General features: G+C 47.2%; 1 protein-coding gene across 1 annotated transcript in view; it reads left to right on the forward strand.

Moving 5' to 3' along the window:
• Positions 1-13,687, forward strand: part of LOC138568885 (vomeronasal type-2 receptor 26-like) — a 152,264-nt gene extending 138,577 nt beyond the window's left edge. The window contains exon 6 of the mRNA XM_069646665.1: positions 12,771-13,687. Coding sequence (XP_069502766.1) covers positions 12,771-13,687 — 917 coding nt within the window. The remainder of the gene's footprint in view (positions 1-12,770) is intronic.
• Positions 13,688-21,129: the final 7,442 nt, after the last annotated feature.

Genomic DNA, 21,129 nt, shown 5'->3' on the forward strand with positions numbered 1-21,129 from the left:
ACTTGAGCCTTTGGAGACTGTAAGCTCAGGGTAAAAGGCCCTCTCCTGCCGAGTTTCATACACCTAGAATTCCTGAGTCTGGAATTAGGAGAGTACGTCTGACCTCGAGCATATGCGGTCACCGTGTTGCCCAGCTTTGGTGATGAACTTCATGGTTTCCTTGCTGCTTTGCCCCCCTGTGCCCTCAGACACGCTGGGGTAGAACTGGCCTGATCTCTTCACCAGGAGCAGAGAAATCGCCACTGTCCCGCCACAGAGTAATTCCTGGAATGCAGTCCCTGAAAGCAGCAGAGCCGGGCAACTACAAGATATGAACCTTCGACTGAAGTGGACTCGACTCCCGAAGTTTGGTCCAGAGTGTGCCGAGGGTTGGTGAGTACTTACAACCCTTACTGGGGGCCCCTGGAGCATCCATCCACGTTTACGCATGATGTCCACTGAGGGCCACTCTTCTTTGTTGAGGTAGCCTGTGCTATTCTCAATTCTTGGATCCTGTTCTGCCCTCTTGTGGAGACCCTCCTCGAATAGTGGGAACTTATTCTTCACTGCCTTACCCACCTTCCTGAGTCGCTACAGTCCCTTGAAGAAACCCTGTTTTGACTCTACCATATGATCGGGTGTCTCAGCACCGTAAGTACTTTTGAGCTCAAGGCTCTACTCATCTTAGGGACTGGACTACCTCTTAGTTGGGGGTTGAACTGTGAAGGACTACCTAACTGATATTCGCACTGTGCGACCCCTTGATCTCTACTGTGTAATATCCCTTTAGGTCAACTGTTATTGTATATATGCTTGCTAGTTAGGATTGGGGTAGTTTGGTTACTATTGCTTTGATTTGATTCTATTGGCCTTTAATAAATGTATATGTATTTTTGATACATACACATGACTGAGAGTAATTTGTAGTGTTGTTTACTGTGTGTGCTCATTGTGTGCTTTAGATCACCCTCACCCCTCCTGAGACTAACAGGGCAATTCATGGAATAAATGTTTCCCAAAAACTGGGCGCAAGCATGAAAATTGCAGCGCACTCGTGCGAAATGCGCTCGAGCGCTCATGTCCCTGTTCATGGAACACATTGCGTGTGACTTACCCTCGACCTGCGCCCAATCTGGACGGCTTGCACACGTCATTGTGACATCACGGAAGCCCTACGTGTGACTCCCAGAGAAAGCGCACACCGTCCAACGCACACACCTAAAAAGGGGGCAGAACATGCGGAATGGGGAACAAGACGCGAAAATGTGGGCGTTACGGGGGAAGTACTGCTGCAAAATCCTCACAACGCCCACACGAGTGCTAACAACACGTATTCATGGAATACAACAGGGCAAACCTGTGCGTGCCAAAAGACGCGCAAAGCCAGAAACAAGCACGCCAGTCGAAAGCTGGCGTAAGCGCCCCCACGCAGCATAAAAGTGCATGCAAACATCAAACAAGCATACACAGCTACAGTGAATGTACAATTTCTCGCAGCAGTGATTGTGGGGCACTGCAGGAGGAGGAGGATAGCCAGGCCCCGAATGTTTCTACCCAGGACCAGCCTTTTTGGGATGCCTGATGACCAGCTCTATGGCAGGTACAGGTTGCCACCTCATATCATTCTAGGCCTGGTCACTGAATGGGAGGATGACCCCACATCACCCACACTGTTCTCCCAAGCACTGAGCCCCTTGGAAAAGGTGCTCAATGTCCTGCATTTATTGGCCACTGGGTCACTTCAGCGGACAACTGCCATAGTTGGGAGCGTCTCACAGCCCACACAGTCACGCTGCCTACAACAGGTGTTGGCAATCATGACTGCATGACCTTCAGTCCACAGGCATATATACATACCCAGATCACCTGCAGAAAGGCAGGCCATGGTGCAAGACTTCTACGGGGTGGCACACTTCCCCAAAGTGCTTGGTGTCATTGATTGCACACATGTGGCCCTATGTCCACCTAGGGCCACTCAGCACATCTATCGCAACCGCAAACACTGGCATTCCATCAACATGCAGGTTGAATGCGATGCCAAGGGAATCATCATCTCTGTCTATGCAAACAATCCAGGGTCCACCCATGACAGTTTCATATTCAGAATGTCAGCCCTAAATCGGGACCTGGAAGCTGGGAGACATGGCAACACGTGACTCATTGGTGAGTACAAATGCCTGTGCACATGCATGCATGTCACACACAGACAAATAGACAGACCCAACTAATGAGAACCATTCTCAACTCCCCAGTGGACAGTGCCTAGCCTCTGAGCACCTACATAATGACACCAATGCGGAACCCCACCACACCACCCCAGGTAAGATACAACGCAGCCCATATTGCAACCAGGGCCATAGTGGAGCGCACATTCGGACCGCTCAAGTCGCGTTTCCGCTCCCTTGACCGCTTTGGTGGACAGCTACTATATTCACCCCCAGTAGTGTGCAGGATCATTGTGGTAGCATGTGTCCTGCACAACATAGCAACACAGCGGGGCGTACCGGTGGACATGGTGGTGCCCCCACATCCCCAACCACATGCATGACTGCTGCGCATGGGAGGGCAAAGGGCACATGGCGAGGCAGCCCGTACCAAGCTTGTGGCTACATTCTTCACCTAAAATCCCACCCCACCCCTGCAGAGTGCACACAGGCCTGGCGCATTCCAGGTGACAATCGATGATGACAAATGGACAGTCAACTGTCACAACCTGACCACCCTGAGAATGTGTCCTTGGAAGTGCTACATTGTGTGCATCCCTAGCTACCACCACCCCCATGCAAAACAGCACATCCAAATACTGGTATGTCACCCAAACCCCATGTCACCCGCCCGACACACCATGCCATGGCATACAATGTGAAAACACCAAAATAAATGCACAACACGTGAAACAACTGTCACAAAGTGCACTGTGACGAATGGAAACAGGCCAGAGACAATTCCATCTGAAAGTTTGAACCTTTTGTGGCATGCATTTCAGGTAATTAAAAAAACAGCAAAAAAAAAATACGGGTGCTGCGGGGGTGTCCCTTGCACCTGCCCAAAAAAATATAGGAGCCTGCGGCGCCAGTGCCCGATCATGGAAGTGAAAGTGACTTGCGCTGCATCGACACAGCATGTCTCAGAAGGTAAGTAGGGTGTGTGTGGGGGTATGTTGGGGTGGTGTTGGGTGTATGGTTGGGGCTGTGTTGTGTGTGTGTTGTGGGTGTGGGTGGTGGTGTGGGATTGTAGGGGTTTTCAATGCATGTTTCCATGGGAAATATACAAACCTTCAGTGTTACGTACATTTTTCATTAGAACTACTCCATCATGACTACTCAGCAACGCAAAAATCACGCCGATCCCCTGAGCAATAAAAAGCGAACCTAACATAGGACTATCTATTAACCAGCATAACATATCAGGAACACAGGACCCAGCAGTGACAATGTCAGACAGTGACCAATCACTATAGATGTGACATTGCTACCACACGGCCAACTTCCATCTTGAGTGTGTCTCTGACAGCTAAGGGGCATGGTACCGCATACAGCATGAAGTGCATCAACAATGTAGACATGCAAGGCAATACATAAATAAGCATCATTAAAACATGCACATTTAACATTATACAAACCACAATGCAGGCCAACCATGCCCTGGAGAAACCATCATGAATCCGCACTAGGGGTGTATACACAGGTTGGACTTCAGACTGGCCACAGAAATGACGGAAGCCCAATGCCTCTGTGTAAGTTACTGTTACACTCTGACATCCTTGCGAGCCCATGGAAAGGGAAAGCAGGAGAGGAATATGTGTCCGGACCCCAAGCCACAAACACCAACATGAGACAAGCCTGTGTGGGCCTAGCCGGAAAACACAGTGGATGCCTTTCGCTTCCACACAAAGAAACACACTGTTACATGAATGCACAATAGACAAAAAAGGAAAAAATAAATAAAAATGGCCCTGGTCGACCTGGGGGGGCACCCAGGAGAGAGGATGTGCAGGGTGCACCTCAACACCCACATGCGTTGATGTTGAGATAAAAATAATCCTCCATGGGCTCATGGTCTGCACGGCTAGGCCATAGTGAGTAATCAGTCGTCGCTGTTGTCACCCTCTGGTTGAATATCAGGAGGTGTGCGTGGCAATGGTGCCTGTCCATGCATAGCCCCAGCATGCCCCTCCCTGGCAGCAAACATGCGGATCTGGTAAGCCTGGTCCTGCAGGAAGATGGCACTCAGGTCCCCATGCAGCATCTCACGTGTAGCACATCATTCCTCCTGCAAGTTCTCACATGTAGCACAGAGTTCTGCATGCAAGGCCTCACGTGACAGATGGACCTCCTCACCGCTTGCATGGAGTTCACCTGAGATGGTGTGTTCCAGCTGCTCCATCCGCTGTTCCGCCCATGTACCCTGGCTCATCAAAAGTGCAGCCAGACTAGCTCTGAGGGAGATGTACCCTTCCCTCAGGGCTTCCCTGTAGGCCTCTGCCTCAGCAGCAATGGCTGTGCGCAGAGCCTCTAGTTCAGCCCGTCGGTCCCTGTTGGTGGCCAACGTGTCCAGCTTGTGTGAGCGGAAGGTGGACCGCGTTGCCTGCTGCAGGAGCTCCACCTGCCTTTCAGGGGGAGAATGGAATCAGCCACACGTTCCACACCCTGAGCCATCATCTCACATGATGCCCCCTGTTGCTGTGCAATGGCATACATGTTACTCTCCCACACAGTGTTCCCATGGTGGTGCACAGCCACTGCGTTGCCGGACAGCACACCTGTTGGGCCCAAGGAGACCTGGTCCTTGTTGCGCTGGCGCTGCCTGTGGCTGCAGGACTGCCTTCATCCGTTGATCTGCTTCAACAGGAACAGGAGGAACTAGTGTGGAGCGTGGCCCTGCATTCATAACCACCACAGGTGGACATACCAACACTGAATGGCCCCTTCAGGGGTATCCCCCCACTGCAGGTGTGTTGGACAGAACAGCATCCACTGCAGAATCACTCACCTGCAACGGCATGGACGGATCAATATCCGATTCTGCATCAGAGGCAAAGAGATCCTCAGAGGTGTACCCACAGCCAGCCCTGGACAGGATGGTCTGGAGCACCAATGGATGCTCATGGGCTAACACACCACGCCCTCCACTGGTGCCTGGCTGGTGCCCTGAACCATCCGCCCTCTCTGCCATCGCCTCCTCCTACTCTGCTCCCAGTGTCTCATCACCTGTAAATAACCAAAAGAACACATGAGCACACATGTCAACAGCCCACACCCCACACATAGGCATTACAATGTTGACAGCCAACACATGAAGCAGCCATGTCCCACATGACACATACCCACGCAGTGGCAATGAAATGGAAGGGGACCCGGAAAGAAGACATGGACGCATGTCAAATGTGGAGCCAACACATGTACTGTATGTTGCATAGCACCTGCATCACACACAAGCTGCTGCCTGGCATAGACCTTACACAAAAATGACAGATGCCAACAAACAGATGGCACGTAGCATAGGCATCGCAGAACTGTCAACCAGCCCCATATGGAAGTTAAATAGTACTGTCCGTGACCCATGTAAAATGCCTGTCACCATACAGTACATGTAAATCACTATGACAAAAAGGACACGTGTCACAGGATGCAACAGCACTAGTGTGTTGCAATACAGTGAAGGAAAACACATGGATACAGTAATGCTAGGTGACATCACACAAGTGAATAGGCATGTAGAAGGCTGTAACAGTGCTCAGAAGTGTGTGGGTGCAGTGCAGTACATGTGTACGGCCTCAACTATGAATAAAAACACAAACGGAGTAATGTCAAAGTTGTGTCATGGTGGCACTGTAAGGGCAAGTGCAGTCATCATGTGAAAAGTAAGATATGATAGTGAGAGTGGGATGGTAATGCGCTTAGCACCATTCAAGTGATGATAACGAATACAAGATAAAGTATAGGTAGATTTAATTGAATCATGCACAGCCGACACGTGTTTCGACACACAGGTCGTCTTCAAGGCAAGAAGCGTTATGGTCAAAGGATAATACATACAATCCTAATGGATGGCCTGGTATGTTGACACAGCAAAAGCACTGCAATCGGCTGGTAGTTGCCGAAATGGCTGATTCATATATATAGCTTGTACAATTGAGCAACGCTGCAAGATAAGGGTAAATCCCTTAAATTGCTGGGATTTACCCTTATCGACATACCAGGCTATCCATTAGGATTGTACGGATTATCCTTTGACCATAACTCTTCTTGCCTTGAAGATGACCTACGGGTCGAAACACGTGTCGGCTGTTCACGATTCAATTAAATCTCCCTATACTTTATCTTGTATTCATTATCATCACTTGAATGGTGCTAAGCACATCACCATCCCACTCTCACTAGCATATCTTATTTTCCAGCCAGAGTGGATTGGTTGGCGGGATTAGAGTGACTGCTGCGTGCACTGCCCTTATTCTTTCTAATTTTGTGCAACCTAAAATTGATTAGTGATCAGCAGCGCACAGAAACCTAGGCTCAAATCCACCTCATAATCATTGTAATCATGTGAAAAGTGTTTGCATCGGGTTGTAGGGATACAGTAACATCCCCCCACCTCCACTGTTAGGGAGGATTCTCATAAATGGTTGATTTCCCTTTTTCAGCAGCTTTGCTGGATTTCTAGGATTTCTTTTTTCACCTGGTAAGAGTGTGAGCCTTTTTTCCCACTCTTGCATGTGTTTTGCCATGTGTATTTCTACTTTTTGTGTGAACTTGAGCACTGGAGCCTCACCTACTCCATGACACCAAGTTCTCCCATGTGTGTTACACAGCACCTTCAGTGCAGTAACACAGGGTTGTCTTTTAGACTTCCCACCAACTCCATTTTCTGGGGCTGACTACTGCCCCCCAGAAAAGATAAAGTTGACATTAACTTTTCTTTAGTCACTTTTACCACAGACCCAGTACACCCCATCTTCCATGGCGTATTGGAAAGGGTTAATTGTTATCCCTTTTTGTCTGTGTCTCTTGGAGCATTGTTTCGCTCCCTTTACACTAAGACTTGGCTGGTGGCAGTGGTATCTACCCTATTTTTTATACCGCGGTTATCTTAAATAACCATGGTATTGTTTTAGGCTATTATATTAGCCTCAAACATAAACCCGCTTGACCATATATAACTTATTACGGTTCCGGCTGTGTTTATTCGCCATTTATTTTTGTAAATGTATTTCTCATGTTTTACTCTGCGCGCCAAACCAGTTTTGGTCCCTTTGTTCATCGCCTTTTTGCTGGCATCCACACAGAAGCCCTCATTTAGGCGCCTGAGAGTCTGGGTTGGCAGAATGTGAGGGAGGGGTTTTAGGACCCCTGCCATGGGTTCCCTTGGTAACCCAAGTCGCACTCCTGTTTGATTGGCTAGGGGGACTGGCCTTGCCAGGACAGCCACCCTTCTGTGTGATTGGCAGCCAGGCTGTATGAATGGGGGAAAACTGCATAAAAAGCAAGTCTCTGGGACTATAAGAGCAGAGTCGCCACTGGAACAAAAGAACCTATGAGGAACTGACGGAAGAGGAAGAGGACCCTACCACGACTAAACATCCCGGTGAAGCCCTGCTGCAGGTCCGAATCTTCAGAATCCGACGACAGAGAAGATCCTCGGGAAACTTCTTCCCTTGAGCTGGTGGGACCAACCACTTCAGCCAAACTGCAAGCCAGGACCCCTCCTCTGGTCGAATTCGCTGTACAGAGCTACAGTGGGCCGGATAGCCAGGAAGGTCGGAGCCTGCTTGGGTTTTAAGGAGTGCACCTTGTATTTGTTGCTTTGCTCTGCTGCTGGTTTCTTCCCTGGGTAGTGCAGGACCCTCCAGTCTTCCTACTTCTGATCAGTCCGACAGTCGCTTCAGGAACAGTGAGCCTGCAGGAACTACCAGGAACTTCTGCCTCAGCTACAGCTGCCTCTCCGTTTTAAGGTACTGTGCAAATCCAGTTGTTCATTTCGTTCAGCTGCGTTGAAAGTGTTTGAAATCTTACTCCAATCCGAGGGCTTGTCCTTCTCTTCTCATTGAAATAACTTTTCTACCAACCAACCTCGTCCGGAAACCATGTCACAAACTTTACCGCGAACCACACTGGACTGTATTATCTTGAGCAAAAGACTTTTAAACCATTGACTTTGGCCCTAAGCCTTTCCTATCTGATTTTATCATTGTAGTCTCTCTTGTTTGATTGCCCTGAGTACTTACCTGTTGGTGTGATTCAAATTCTGTTAACTTCTGTCTCTCCCTCCCTTTTAAATTGCTGGAGTGCCATTTTGCTCCCACTTCATTTTGTGAGCTTAACTTGTCTGGAATTTAAGGGAAGTGGTGTGGTATATTAAGAGTGTGATTTCTAAACTGCTTAGAATAGTGAAATGTTATACAACTGAAGAGTAAAATAAATGTATATTCTTTTACTTGAAAACCTTGAGTCAGTGTTTGCCTGAATCATAGTAATTGCTGTCCTTTGTGTAACTATGTGATACTGCTCACTTACTCTTGAGATAAGTCTGGCTGCTCAGCCACTGCTACCACTTTAACAGTGCAGTACAGGCTTGTACCCAAGATGAATTTGTACTGTCACTTGTAGTCTTAATTGTGTGTGGTGTTCCCAAAGGGTACTGCATATAATTCTGCCTAACACCCACGCCCACCCCATTTTGGGGAATGGCTGGGAGGCAGTGAATGGCTCAGACTGGTGGATCAGGGTACTGTGCCGTAGTAGACAGTGTGGGTAGGTGTCATTTGCATCATCTCAGTCATCTGAGACTTCAGCAGATGAGATGAGGACAGAAAGCAGACACATGAGGAATCATCAGAAGTTCACCCAGACACAGAGAAGCCACAACACTAGTTGCATAGAGGCAGGGAGGCTGTACCAGATGGAGGCTTACGGTCGACACAGACAAGGACACCAAAAAATGGCTGTGATGAAGAACTGACCCTGAGTGTGCATGAAACAGATGACTAAATACCATGATATGGATGAAATATCAGAGATGGAGTAGATTGAGTAGCTTGACACGGACCCATAGGGGCCTGCTGGGAATGTGCATGGTCCATGAATGAACACTCATGTCCACTGTGAGCCTGTGCCATCTGCACAGTCCAAGTGAGACGCTCTGTATCAAGGACATAGGATATACCACACAATACAGGTCTGGCACAGTAGCAGAGGGAAGTGTGCATATACACAGAATTAGGGGACAGGACGTTGCAGTAGTCCAACATGTGAATCATCAGTACCACGGAGACGGTGAGCTAATGGGGGCAGAGAGGCAAGGAAGCATGCCCTGCGGGGGACCAGCTTGCAGGGGGACCTCACAGAGATGTCAGTCATGTGACGACATAGGCTGAGTGTTGAGTGGAATATCATAACAGGCTATCCGCAAACATGTATGGGAGCAAGGACATGGACAAGAGAGGCTGCCGAGTGTTTGGCATTTATGGAGGGTGCAGGTGTAGTAATGAGAATTGGCTCCCTGTGCAGCACATGGCCTGTATGCAGACTGCATCACAACAAGCACGTATCAGTCTGGCATCGCATGGGTCACACATGGCAGTCACAACTACATGACCTGAACTGGCAGTCGATCACAACACATCACCCAATCAAAATACACAGGGGCTGGACACATACCCATCAACACTCACCGGACATTGCATCATAATCCATCATGTCTCCCACTCCTTGGATCTGACCCTCATCGATGAACCCTGCAGCGATTTCCTCGTGCGTAGTTCATCGTTCTCTGGTGGCGGCCCACTGCCAGTCACCAGAGTAGAGGCATAATTAGAAGCCCACTTGTTTTTTTGCTGGGCGTTGCAGGTCAGACCAATGCTTATAGCAATCATCAGCTGTGTGCTTCTCAAATCCCATTGCGCTGACACGTTCCGTGATGCACTGCCAGTGGGTGTTACGCTGGGCAGGCATAGTATTGCACCGTGCCGTCACCAGCATTTCACGTTTGTGTCCGACAAATAGCCCACAAGTGCTTCCAGTTCCAACTCACTGAAACTCTTCTTCCTTGACGTGCTGGAGGCATGAGCCATGTCTGAGGCGCCAGCCTCTTGCGCAGGAACATGCTTCCTCCTCTTGGTAGGTGGTGCGGTTCCTGAGTGACTAATGCCGCTCTGGTCAGTAGGGACAGGGGCGCAGGTGGACTGGCCAATGGGAGCAGGCAATGGCATGACTCTGGAAGGCCTGAATGGAGGCATTGGCTGCTGGGTGCTGTCACCAGGACCCAGCGCCACAACTGCCTCTGTGACAAGGGCCCTGACCAACACAGTCCTGGCTGGCTGACTCACAGCCAGGGTGGTGCCAGCTGCATCTGCCCTGCAGCTGCCACGAGCCTGGGTGGTGGTAGCCTCAGCTGCACCTGCAGCTCCCACAACCTGGGGGCTTGTGACAGCAGATGACACTGCCTGTCGAGTCAGGCAGCCGCCGGGTATGTCCACAGCAGCAGCATCACTCTGACCCCTTTGGGGGGGCATAGCTGTCCCAGCATGTGCCTGGACACCCTGCACTCGTGGACCACCCTGCCCATGTCCCCACCATGGCCACCTCTGGGGGGCTGCCCAGCTTTGCCATGCTTACCTCTTGGTGGCCTCCCAACCATGGCACTGATGGACTAGTGCAAATGGGAGGTGCACACAACAATTGTCCTGGGCAATAGGGGTGAAGGAGGCAGGAGGGTATGTGATAGTAAGCGTACCCCTGTGCTCCTGCAAGGCTGTCTGTGAGCCCTGGGGAAAAATGACAGGTCAAGGAACGCTCAGGCACCCCAAAAACAAAAATGAATGTGAATGCGACCCCTCTGTAGCCCACGTGCGTGGAATAAAATGTCCCACAGTACGCTGTGGCACCCAGGAACACAAAAAATGTGTACGTGTGGTACACGCAGGCTACTCTGACCTCGAAAACAGGGTACATGACACACAGGGGCAACCACAGTGGGAAAAAAGCATGCGGGACTCAACGACTGCCGTGAATGTAAAAGGAAAACACACTCGTGTAGGCAACCCCCCTGCCAATACAAGAAGTACAAACTGTAACCGTAGTGAAGAAATCCCATGTGAAGAAGAATCACACGCGTCGGTCCCCACTAAAAGAACATACAGCGAACTGGCATCCTACGTGGACCTTTAACCCTAAGGGCCTGTCCTCGAATTCCACACTAATGTGCTCTTTTTGCATATACAGAGTCACTCTGCATCAAGCTGGCCACACGACAAAACACATAAAACCACGCTCCTGCCCACAAGGCCATTTACCTGGCCTTGTGGGCAGGAGCCCCCCAGGGCCCTGAGCTGCCTCCTACGAGCCATATGTTGCTGCCAGCCCACTCAGTGTGCCTGCTGCCTACGTGCCCTGTAATTTGGTGCATGCACAGAAGCCATTGCCAGGGATCCTGTTGCTGAGACCACCTCTGCTGACACAGAAAACTCCAGACTGCTGTACCATCGCTCCACAGCCCAGCCCCAGGAACCAGTTGCCCACCCACAACTGCCTCGGGGGTCACACCAAGCAACATCTGGGGCTAGTGGCAACCCCCAGCAGACAAGAAGAAGGCTGCCAGCTTCAGTCCAAATGAAGTTGGTATCCTGCTGGAGCAATTTGCCATCAACGCGGAGGGGGTGGCAACCAGTGACAATGTCCGTGTCGGAAGCACTGGGAGGGCTTCAGGTCCAGGACCCTCAACATGGCACAGCACCTTGTTGCAGCTTATAATAAAGTGAGGTGCTGGGTCCAGTAGAGCAACAACCAGATGGGGGGCCCTGTAGCGCATACACCCAGCACTTCACCACCAGGTCCTACAGTTGCAGCTCTGTCTGGAGTCGAGTGGTAAGTGTCCATGTGTCCTTGTCCAGCGTAGTGCATGTTGAGGTGTGGGTGGTGTGTGCATCTTGGCCTTATTTCTGGCATTCCCCATGTATGGAAGTCTGTGTGCAGGGCAATAACAGTGTTGCATGTGAGTCCAGTCAAGCATGTTCCACATTAAAGGTGTCTGTGTTGCAATGAATAATGTGCACCAGCATGTGACGATGCAGACATGCTTGCATGCCTGTGTCTGGACTTGGACATGCGAGGGGTGTGAGGCATGGATGCTTATGTCACCTTCATGGATATGCATGGTGTACATGTGCGTGTGTCTGAGTAGTGAGTGTGTGACTGGCCAACACCATGGATGCATGACACATGAGCATCACAATGCGTGATTGACTGATGCTGCCCAGTTGTCCACGAGTGCACTTTGACGGGAGGTCTACATGCAGGCAGCCCACAACATAGGGGACCCCCCCTCTAGTGCCCATGCCCTGCAGGTGGGGGGGCCCATATCATGATTGGACTAAATCGACTGTGGAGGTGAGAATAGAATCAGATGAATGAAGTAAATGCTCTATAGGCAAAGTAGAAGGGAAAGTTCTCCATGGAGCACTATGTAGCCTTCCCATGGGACCCAATAGAGATGTGGTCCAATATCCAGGGCCAGATAAGAAAAGGAAGGAGACAGAGAAGAGGTAGAAGGAAAATACACATGAAGACAAAATGGCCCACAGAGAGGTGGCATTGAGCAAGCAGAAAGTAATGAGGTGGCCAGAGTCACAAGTATTCAGTTTATAAACTGTGTGTGCACTGTGAACAGATTAGAGTACAATCCTCAGCTTGAACATGAACAGAAGAGTGGTTTGCTGGGCTTGTCTTTGTGATGTAGGAATGCATTAGATCTCAGTCTCACCGCAGCCATTCTTCTATATTTCTGCTTTTTTACAGATATGGAGAACTGCCTAAAGTGCCCGGAAGACCAGTGGTCCAATGAAAAGAGAAATAGCTGTATTTCACGGACCACAGATTTCCTTTCCTTTGAGGATCCTTTGGGTATGACCTTATCCTTTATTGCAAGTTCACTGTCATTACTGACAGCTGCACTGCTGGGAATCTTTACTAAATACAACAACACTCCTCTCGTTAAAGCCAATAACCGGGATCTCAGCTACACCCTCCTCCTCTCCCTCATGCTGTCCTTCCTCTGCTCTTTTCTCTTTATTGGACGCCCTACAAAGATAATGTGTTTCCTTCAGCAACCTGCCTTTGGGATCGTTTTTACTATCGCTGTTTCTTCAGTTCTAGCAAAAACCATCACTGTTATCATCGCCTTCAATGCCACTAAACCGGGCAGCAAGCTCAGAAAGTGGGTGGATCCCCGAGTATCGAGCTGCCTGGTGCTTCTCTGCTCCCTGGTGCAGGTGTTGATCTGTGCTGTGTGGCTCCTTTACTCTGCCCCGTTCCCAGACATTGACACCAAATCAGAGACTGGGAAGATGATCTTACGGTGCAATGAAGGCTCTGTCTTTGCGTTCTATGAAGTGGTCGGTTACATGGGATTTTTGGCTCTTCTAAGCTTTGTTGTTGCTTCCATTGCAAGAAAGTTACCCGACAGTTTCAATGAATCCCAGCTCATCACCTTCAGCATGCTGGTGTTCTGCAGCGTCTGGATCTCCTTCATCCCAGCATACCTGAGCACTAAGGGTAAGTACATGGTGGCCGTGGAGATCTTTGCCATCCTGACCTCCAGTGCTGGGTTGCTGGTGTGTATCTTCATCCCCAAATGCTACGTCATCCTCCTGAGGCCAGAGCAGAACACCAAGGAATATCTAATGGGCAAGCATTCAACCACCAGAGACATATGAACTCACCATGTTGTGATTTCATTAATAGATGATCAGATAACATGTTCAGAACATCTGTTTATGCTAACAAGCTGTGATTCTTCTAGTGTACTGTCTTTAACTAATATTTTTTAAACAACACACTCTTTGTTGTAGTAGGCAATTAAGTAGGAGCTTCTATGCCATCATTTTTCATCATGTAAAGAAAACAATAATATAACCATTTAGGAAAGAGCCTTTTGCTTATGTCGGAATTCTCCAACTATGAAAAAAAAAATCAGTGTGAGTCCCAATGTTCTTCTATATGGTTTGACATCCTATAAGATTTATATAAACTAAACACATACCTGTAAAACCATGAAACACACCAACGTGTCACCATAGGCTATGCAATTACCTATTTATAATCTGAAATACCTAATGAGCGATGAAGGTGACATACTAGGATTATTGAAACTTCACTGTAATGAACCTGAACATGAGCATTGAACCATCTCATGGAACTATGTCCCTTAACATTGGGCCCTGAATCTTAAATGCATCTCTGTAACCATGTTGATTGGTCCACCTCATGTGACCAAAACAAATCACTGAAATAGACCTCATGTACATTTTCTAAGGAAATCAAGGTGACATAGATTGCAGAGTGGGTTGATCTGGAGCCTGTGAAGCGGTGCTCCATCGAGGTGAGTGGCTATCAAATTGGCCATGTGACCTATAGAAATATATGAAATTGAGGTCTTTCACAGTTAGGAAAGTGAGACACCAGCCCCCCTTTAAGTGGCCTCTCTCCCTCTAAATAGATAGTGCCCCAGTAAGCAAGGCTCCCACTTTAATTGGTATGTACATCTATAACAGTACATGTTAGGTAGGATCAATTTCAGATTCTAACATGTTGCAATCCAGGCCTTTCTGACTGCTGATTAGGCTAGACACATGTCCCTTTCTTCTTTCTTTATTTTCATTTTCATAAATCTGGCCATCTGAGCTGAGGTCCAAGTCACAGAAGGCGTTTCTTGTATCAACTCCTAGTTGGTCCTGTTAGATACAGAATGAGCATCTGTCCTCCATCCCATCATCTCCTCTTGAGGAGGTTACTTCTGTTTCTCCCGATGCCAACTCCCCATCACATCAACATCCTTATCTCTCCTGCAAATAGAAACTTGCCAACCACAAATACACTTCCACACTCTACGACCTTTGGCACAGTCCTGTATCACACTGCACCTACTAACACTCATATGCATACTAATCAACATCTGTCTGGCTTTGGGATACAGAGGCAACATGTTAAATTCCATCATGCAATATAACCAGTCCCCCCACCCACATGACTACCCCTTCCAAGGACAACCAAAATCCCCGAATTAACATCCTGATATTTTTAGCATTTCTTCATAAGCCAGGTTCAGATAACCATATTCTCCTCTCTAGGTCTCTGGAAGCTCCTATCACCTACCAGTACCTTGGGGAACACCAGTATACTGAATATGTGTGTAACATCAGGTTATTAGGCCCACAATCGCGCAAAGCCAGGGATGTTTTGAACTGCAACTCACATCAGCCCAAACAAGCATAGTCAATGGAGAGGGACTATGGGAGTTCTATTGCAAAACAGCTGCAGAGCCACAGATTGCCCACTGCTGTGCTTAGCCCATACCATCAATTAGCGATGCTACCATGTCATGCATACCCATTACAAAACTTCTTCCTGAATTCAGAAGTAAAATCATTTGCTGTCTTACTTTGGCAGTTGTGCAGTCCTTTGAATCTACTGTACCTACTACTGAATTCCAACACTAGCATACTTTCTGGACAGTCAATGTACTTCCCCTAGGTGTTGTTAAATGACCTTCTCAATGAATTTCTGGTCATTAACTCCTGTTTAGTCCTCAACTTACTTTTGTATTCTCCTTTGACTTTGGCGGACTTCCTGAATTTTGACTCCCTGTTTGCTCTCTCAAACTGGCTTGGGATCTACCCTTTGGATCAGACAAACTGGTTGTGTATGATTGTTACCATTAATTTATTTGGATTCAAGTAAGCTCCACCCTCCTGGGGTGACATGTCATCCCTTTTTGTGACAGCCGGAGAAGTTATCCTCCCAGATGGTGGGATGGATGACACGAGAAAACTGCTGTCTTCTGTATTGTGTTATATCTGTCTAACATGAAGTACTTTTCTTCAGTGTTATTGAAAAAAATATGTAATGAAAATGTGGTGTAAAAATTTCAGGTCTTTGTATTGTTAAGTAAATTGTTTGCTGATGTTGTTCAAGTACTCTCAGGATTGTAAAGTGTATGTCTTGTTTCGCTCTTCAAACCTTCCGGGAAGACAGTCAGTGAAATAAATTATAAAACCTGTCTTTATCTCTTCTATTTAGTACTATATCCATTCCCTTGTAGACCTCATGAGGACCTCCCAGGGACCGAAAAAGGGAACGAAGGAAAGGGAGTGTCGCTCCACACTCTCCAACAAAAGACAAAGGGAGGATTGTGACGTACCGCTCCCTGGTGGAAGAAGAACTCTGCCCAATGAACCCCACTTTGCCCAACTCTCCCTCAACAAGAAGTCTCGGGAAATCAGGGGGGATCTGTGGGGTACATTTACCATCCCAGCAGAGCTCCCCTACATCACCAAACTACATTAAAGCAGTTACAAGCAGAATGGCTGCACTGGCTCTGCTGAGTGTTATCCCTTGCATTAAAACTGCGCTTTGCAGTTACAAAAATAATGGCTGGGCTGTTTTTGCCAAGCACTTATGGGGCGAGATAGAACATGGAACACCCGAGAATGGCTGCCAGTGTTTTCTTCATGTGAATTCAAAGGCAGCGCTGCTACGCTGCCAGCTCAAAATTTCCCACTGAAAAAGAAAAGGTTCTACACTTAAAATGACTGCACACTGATGTCCTTTCCATCTTTTCAACATTACACAGTTTGGTTTCAGTAAGACACATCCATGTTCATCCATATTCAGGGTGTACACCAGCAAACGGGGGCATTCCTCACTGAATGGCATGTTGTGTCAGACAAAATCTGTGAAAGAGCAGAGAACTACACTCCAGGCCGTACGGAGTTAACATTTTTGCAACAAAATACCAAAGACAAACTCTTCAAAAGAAGCCCTCTTTCTCTTTGCTCATGTCAGTTTCAAAGGACCCTTGCGGTGAACAGATTTCTATGTATTTTGTAAAGTGACATTTAAGGAATATTAACCCACGTGTAAAAAAAGTTGCTTTTTCCAAAAAAGAAAAGGCCTTTTTTAAAGTAAAATGTTAAACTAAGGCTTTGTGCTTGCATAGAAATGTGATGGGGGTTTGCTTTAAAATATATATAGGATATTTATTTCCAAAAGTGACTGTGTATTTATTTGTATTTATTATGTTTATATAGCGCTTTATGCCAAAGGCCAGCAGAACAGGTTTGGCAGGCCCTGGCTTGAAAGGGCCCTGCCTTTCCTGGGGAACACCAGTATACTGAATATGTGTGTAACATCAGGTTATTAGGCCCACAATCGTGCAAAGCCAGGGATGTTTTGAACTGCAACTCACATCAGCCCAAACAAGCATAGTCAATGGAGAGGGACTATGGGAGTTCTATTGCAAAACAGCTGCAGAGCCACAGATTGCCCACTGCTGTGCTTAGCCCATACCATCAATTAGCGATGCTACCATGTCATGCATACCCATTACAAAACTTCTTCCTGAATTCAGAAGTAAAATCATTTGCTGTCTTACTTTGGCAGTTGTGCAGTACTTTGAATCTACTGTACCTACTACTGAATTCCAACACTAGCATACTTTCTGGACAGTCAATGTACTTGAACAGAATCACTTTCCCCAAGTGGACCGGCCCCCTGGAAACTATGAATGGGCCAAGGGGGAGAATCTAGCACCCTCGTCAGACAAAGCAGCACTGCCCCAGCATGAGACAATGGACTGCCAGGGCACATGGGTGGGGATTTCTGGTGACTCCTCCCCTCAACTCAAGCTGAAGGACTTCAAAGGCAAATCTATGGCAACACTGGGCTAAACTGTCCAGAGCCTGACATTTGGCTGGGGGTTGGAAGGAATGCCCATATTTGGAAAACACAGCCAGCCCAGTTGATTTCAGAGACTATTCAGTTTATGTCATTTATTTCAGTAATCAAAATACATATTAATGTGAAATTATGACTGTTTAAATGTCAAGTTTGCACCTTTAAAATAAGACATTGTTGGTTTTCCTAGCATGCTGGAGACGCAAACGCCAGGAAAATGTCAATTGTGGGGAAAAAATACATGGCACAACTTGACCAGTGATAATATGTATACATATATAAAATTGTAGAATTTTAGGTGAAATATTTTCCATGGAAATGGTGAAAGATTGCCAGAATGACTAAACAGCATCGCACCGTCTTGGGATATGGAGCAGCATGTGTCTTCTAAAATATGTAGTCTGCTCGTATAAGTTTCCTGATGATGACATTTGTAAATATGAGTGCTTAGTTCCATAACTGATTTTGGCAAAAGTAACTTTGGTAGAACAAAGCACATTGTAAAAAACACACACACAAAAAACTGATTCACCTCCTTCAGTCCAATCTGCTTCCGGGGAGGATGCGACATTGCAGCTTGACCTTTGCGATTTAGTTGTATGTCTAGCTTAGTTCAGCCCACATAGTAAAAAGTTCCTCTGATGTCATGCTCCTTGTATAAAGGGGAGGCAGAGGGAGCTCTGGACTCTCTTCTGACTTTTCCAGCTCCCGCGCATCCAGAGATCCAGACATTCCAGACTCACCCTGCAAGATTCCACTGCTAGGCCAGAGCTAGCTGACCCTATCCAGGCAGCACCACTGATCCAGAAAAAACCCACAAAAATCCCAATAATTCATGGAGAGCCCAGCTGATGCACCACGCTTTCCAGTTACCAGACTAGGCCCAGCTTTCCCCCTCCAGGAGAGCCGCCGCTGTTTGCAGTGACCAGATCTTGCCTTGCTGCCCAGAAACCTGGTCCACTGTCCATGCTACCCCATTCAAGTGCTTGTTGTGAGTATTTCCCTTCCCCAGTAACCACAAACTGCATCCCTTGCTTTATTCCCTTGTATTAGGAGCAATCTCATAGAGATCCTATAACTGCCCTAGCAAAATCCTTAAAATTGTCAGAATCTTCTGTGTATCCAGATCTTTATTCTCCATGTGTTAGCGCCATTTTTTCCAATTCTGTTAGTCCGTTGTGTAAGTCCTTAGTACTATTTTAAATAAATTAATTAATTCCCACATAAAGAGACACACGGCGTGAGGGGGTTAAAACTGCAGCGTAACCCTTTTCACGGGCAGCGTTTCTCTTGTTGATAATCTAGTCACGAAAATATAGTTTTAGTAGAACTAGTCATTTTCCTTTTGAAACCGATTTTCCCTGTGTAACTGCTTTCATTTTAAAACCGATTTTTCCTTCCCCTTTAAGAATCCCATCATGTCATGTCTTTCAGAGTTACCCTTTCACTTTCATATCCTACCTGTGAGGTGTCTTTGTACCTTAGCATCGAACCCGATTTGCGATTTTGGCTGTTTAACCCATTTTCCAAGCTGTTTTGTCATTTTAAACCCATGAAACTAAGCAAATGCAAGTTCTCCACGTCTGATTTTGCAGCACTGTGTTTTTCCTTCCATAGTTGATTTTCTGAACTATATGCCCGTTGTTAGTACATTGCCTTGTAGTTTGCTAGTGTTCTTACTACTTTGATACAGCCATATTAATTTTTACCTTATTCATTCAACCGCATATGTAAAAAAAGTATTTAGTAATTCCGAGTGCTATTTTGCTCAATTTCAGGGGGTTTTCAATCCAATTTTGCCTCACATTCAGAGGGGGAAGGTCGGATTTCCATTGTGCTTCTTGCCTAGTATACCATACTCCTTTCTACTCCTTGCTACCTACACAAAGTTCAGTTAACAGGGGTTTGAGGGAGTGTTGCAGGGGGAAATACTAACTCTGGTGTTATCAGAAAACACCTCCCAAAAAGTAATCTTGCCTTTATTCAACTGTGCATTGTATATCTGATGTTAAAAAGTCAAACTAAGTGTATTCTATCAATTTACAGTGTAATTATCACCACACTGGTGATTGCCGCCCTATATTAAATTTGTGTGATTTCAATTGGAATTTAAAAATAAATAAATATTGTATTATTACACACCGGCCTGGTCCATGGTCCATTGTGACCCGGGGTGTTTGTAAAGGTGGGTGTGAGACGTGTTGGGTGCCTTCTCAAACTGAATTCGTAATAAATAAAATAAAAGTGTTTTAATTGTGCGCTGCATCCCCGGCCGGTAGAAAGAGTCCTGGTCTGGAGTGCAGCGTGCCTTTGAAATCCTTAACACTTAACAGCAGTATTCATTTCAATACTTGCAGAGTTGGCAGTGGTTAAATGTGGTAATATAGCATTTGTGGTGATAAAAGTTGGAATAGCATTTTCAGAGGTATTGGCATCAAATACAGTAGCAATAATTTCAATACTGGCAGAATTGGGGGTAGTTAAATGTGGCACTATATAATTTGTGGCAATAGCAGTTGGAGTACCGTTTTCGAGGTATGGGCATCAAATACAGTATCATTCATTTCAATAGTGACAGAATTGCCGGTAGTTAAATGTGGCCACACTGCCTTTGTGACTGTGGCAGTGGGATTGGTATTTCTGGCATAATTTGTAGTGGTACAAAAAATCAGAGTCAGCAGACCTGGCAATAGGTAGGTGTGGCAGCATTGTGTTTACAGCATCCATAGTCTCTGGTTGCGTGTAGTGGGGAGCTGCTTTAACAAATACACGGGCCACCAGTGATTGTCTGAGTGATGCAGGCACGGATATTCGCCTTGCGGGTGTGGGCCATTGTGAACTGCAGGCATAGGCTGGCTCAAGAGATGTTGCTTGTAGATGCTCATTTCTGAGGTGCGTAGGCGGCGGGTGAGAGATAGGTGGGCCGTGTAGATACGGAGCCTAGCCTTGTTAGCCTAGAGGCTACGGCTAAGGACAAGAGACTTTGGGATGCAGCGGACCGCTTACCTTGTGGGACTGAAGAGGAACATGAGCAGACGGCAGCCTGCGAGCAGCGAAGAGCTGCAAAGAACACTGGAGGCCTTGTCCATCAGCCGTCTCCTTGCAGCTTCGCTTGTCATCCCACTTCCTCTTCCTTTAAGGTGGGGAGTGAGGGGCTGGCAGGGCATTGCAGCAAATGGGACTGCGGGCCTGCAGCAGTGAGGGGATTCAGATGCATGTTGTTATGGCATGAAAGTGGCATGAGCCATGCTTTAATGACCCATTTTATGTTGGAAATATAACCCCTTCAGCTGTGAAAGTCCAAGGTAGACGAGCTTGGCTTCACTTAGGATACGTGAAAGTCTACAAAGTGAGATCCTTCCTCCCACCTTTGCAGATCCAGAACCAAGGCAAGAAGAAGAACGTCAGTGTTTGCCGACTTGAT

Source organism: Ambystoma mexicanum, chromosome 2q (assembly GCF_040938575.1).
Source record: "Ambystoma mexicanum isolate Mex_15411 chromosome 2q, UKY_AmexF1_1, whole genome shotgun sequence".
Taxonomy (NCBI): Eukaryota; Metazoa; Chordata; class Amphibia; order Caudata; family Ambystomatidae; genus Ambystoma; species Ambystoma mexicanum.